The sequence below is a fragment of the Paramacrobiotus metropolitanus genome, unplaced genomic scaffold, assembly GCF_019649055.1.
Source record: "Paramacrobiotus metropolitanus isolate TYO unplaced genomic scaffold, Prichtersi_v1.0 Parri_scaffold0000656, whole genome shotgun sequence".
In the NCBI taxonomy this organism is placed as follows: domain Eukaryota; kingdom Metazoa; phylum Tardigrada; class Eutardigrada; order Parachela; family Macrobiotidae; genus Paramacrobiotus; species Paramacrobiotus metropolitanus.
Window position 1 is genome coordinate 1 of NW_026570876.1, and position 1975 is coordinate 1975.

The 1975-nt window shown below is 43.9% G+C and overlaps 1 protein-coding gene across 1 annotated transcript; it reads left to right on the forward strand.

Moving 5' to 3' along the window:
- The first annotated feature begins 782 nt into the window (after positions 1-782).
- On the forward strand, positions 783-1915 carry LOC129602557 (inactive protein tyrosine kinase pTKL-like). Its single transcript, XM_055501601.1, has one exon. It carries the CDS (start codon positions 961-963, stop codon positions 1771-1773), a length of 813 nt encoding a protein of 270 aa, XP_055357576.1. The 5' UTR covers positions 783-960; the 3' UTR covers positions 1774-1915.
- Positions 1916-1975: the final 60 nt, after the last annotated feature.

Sequence of the window (1975 nt, forward strand, 5' to 3'; positions counted from 1 at the left end):
AGCGAGCAGGCGTCGTTTTGCAAATTTTCGAACGAGCTGAGCAGCAACAGAAAAAAAATTGCGAGCGAGCCGAGCGAGCGGGATGATTTGGTGCGAGCGATCGCGAGCCTACGTCCTGACATTGTGCGAACTGGAGAAGTTTCCTGTACAGAATTACATTGACCGACCAGAAAACGGTCTTAAACCACCGTCACCTTTGCGCTTTCGCGCGAAGGGAAACTTTAAAAAAAATTAAAAGCTAAAGTTTTCTTTCACCTGTTGGAACTCGGGACGTAATCACGTAAGTAATCAATTGCCTGATTTATAAAAAAAACAAGGTACATTTCAAATTTCAAACATTCTATTCTAATTATTTCAAACTAAATCAAGAGAACCACATCCAGTTAAAAATTACTGAAAGGTACTAGCGAAAAAATGAAATTGTTAAGAAATGGACTACCTGTACGAGGTATAAGTCTCGTATGGAGGTACTGTATAAGTGGTCGTCTCTGGACACCGTATTTTACTTACTGCGTTTTTGTGAGTGTAAAAATTTTTATATTAATATGATTCGTGCAACAAATTGATACCTAAAATTTTTGCCGATCTCTCGAGCGAGCCGATTTGCAAAATTAAAATTACGAGCGAGTAGGGCGAGCGGAAGCAAAGAAAAATCTTAAAACGAGCGAGCCGAGCGAGCGGCGGTTTGGGCGCGAGCGAGCTGAGCGAGCAGCAAGTTTCAAAATGCTTAAACGAGTGAGCCGAGCAGCACTTTTGCTGCTCGTGCAGGGCTCTAACTCGGTTACCAGCTTCCAAAAATTACCATAGCAAATAAATTGTGGTTACCGTTGGGGACTGTTCCATTTGCAAGATTCGCTTACAAATTTACAATTAATGAAGTCCTTACTCTTACTGACATTTCTTTATTGCCTTTTGTTCTCACATTAGCCAGCAAAATTGAGGAGCACCTTGCACTGCATCATGCCTAATGTAGCACTGAGAGTAAAGCGTCCCTCTGCTCGCAAAGCAGTGTCGTCTCCAGCAAAGTCTGGCTCCTCGTCGTCACCCGTGAAAGTGTCACCAGTGAAATCCCCAGCGTGGCCCGTAAAACCATCAGCATCTCCCGTGAAAGCTGGATCGAGCTCGTCGCACAGTCCCGCGCGAGCTAGCACGTCACGAAACAGCGTGTCTGGAACTCCAAAATCCAGCTCGCGGCACACGCCGAACGTTCCGAAGCATACACCAACAGTGGTGTTGCGAAACACTCCCACGATCTCGACTCCAAAATCCATTCTGAAGCGTTCGCCCAAAAAAGACCTGAAACGCCTGAATCCCGATGGTTCAGCCGTGAAGCCCAAGAAAGTTGTTTTGATCGAACCGGAAAAGAAGAGCAAGCCTAAGGCGAAACCGAAGAAGCCTGCACAGGAGGAGACGTCCTACGTTGTGGAAGCAGTTGTTAGTAAGAAGAAGGAAAATGGGGAGACATTCTACAAAATTCGCTGGGCTGGGTATGGATCGAAGGATGACAGCTGGGTGAGTGAGAAAAACTGCTCGTGCCACTGGGCAATCAAAAAGTTCGAAGAGGAGAAAAAGAAAGGCAAAGACTCCAAAGAGAGCAAGAAACCTGCAGCAAACCAGGAGCCGGAGAAGGCCAAGAAGCGCACGCAGACGAAGGGGAACACGTTTCCGAACAGTAAGTGGCTGGGAAACATCGAGCTGATAGTTTTTAAGAGTTACTCCTCAGTTCTCACGATACTTAAGATATTTTTAACTGAACCACATCCAGTTAGATAATTCGATTTAATATTTTTAATTTGATGAATTATTAAATTTTTTTCTTTTCGAGATATTTTCTCATGGTATCGTTAGGGTTTTGCGGGATTATTGTTTTACATTAAAAAATTACCATGTTATTGCTGGTTAATGATTTGTATACGAGTAGCTCAAACTGTGTGGCAATCATTTTGGCGGTCTTTGGTTATGATAAGGTGTGAAC

Bases quoted from the DNA above. Each gene is read 5' to 3' on its own strand.
- LOC129602557 (XM_055501601.1), top strand. From the start codon at position 961: ATGCCTAATGTAGCACTGAGAGTAAAGCGTCCCTCTGCTCGCAAAGCA.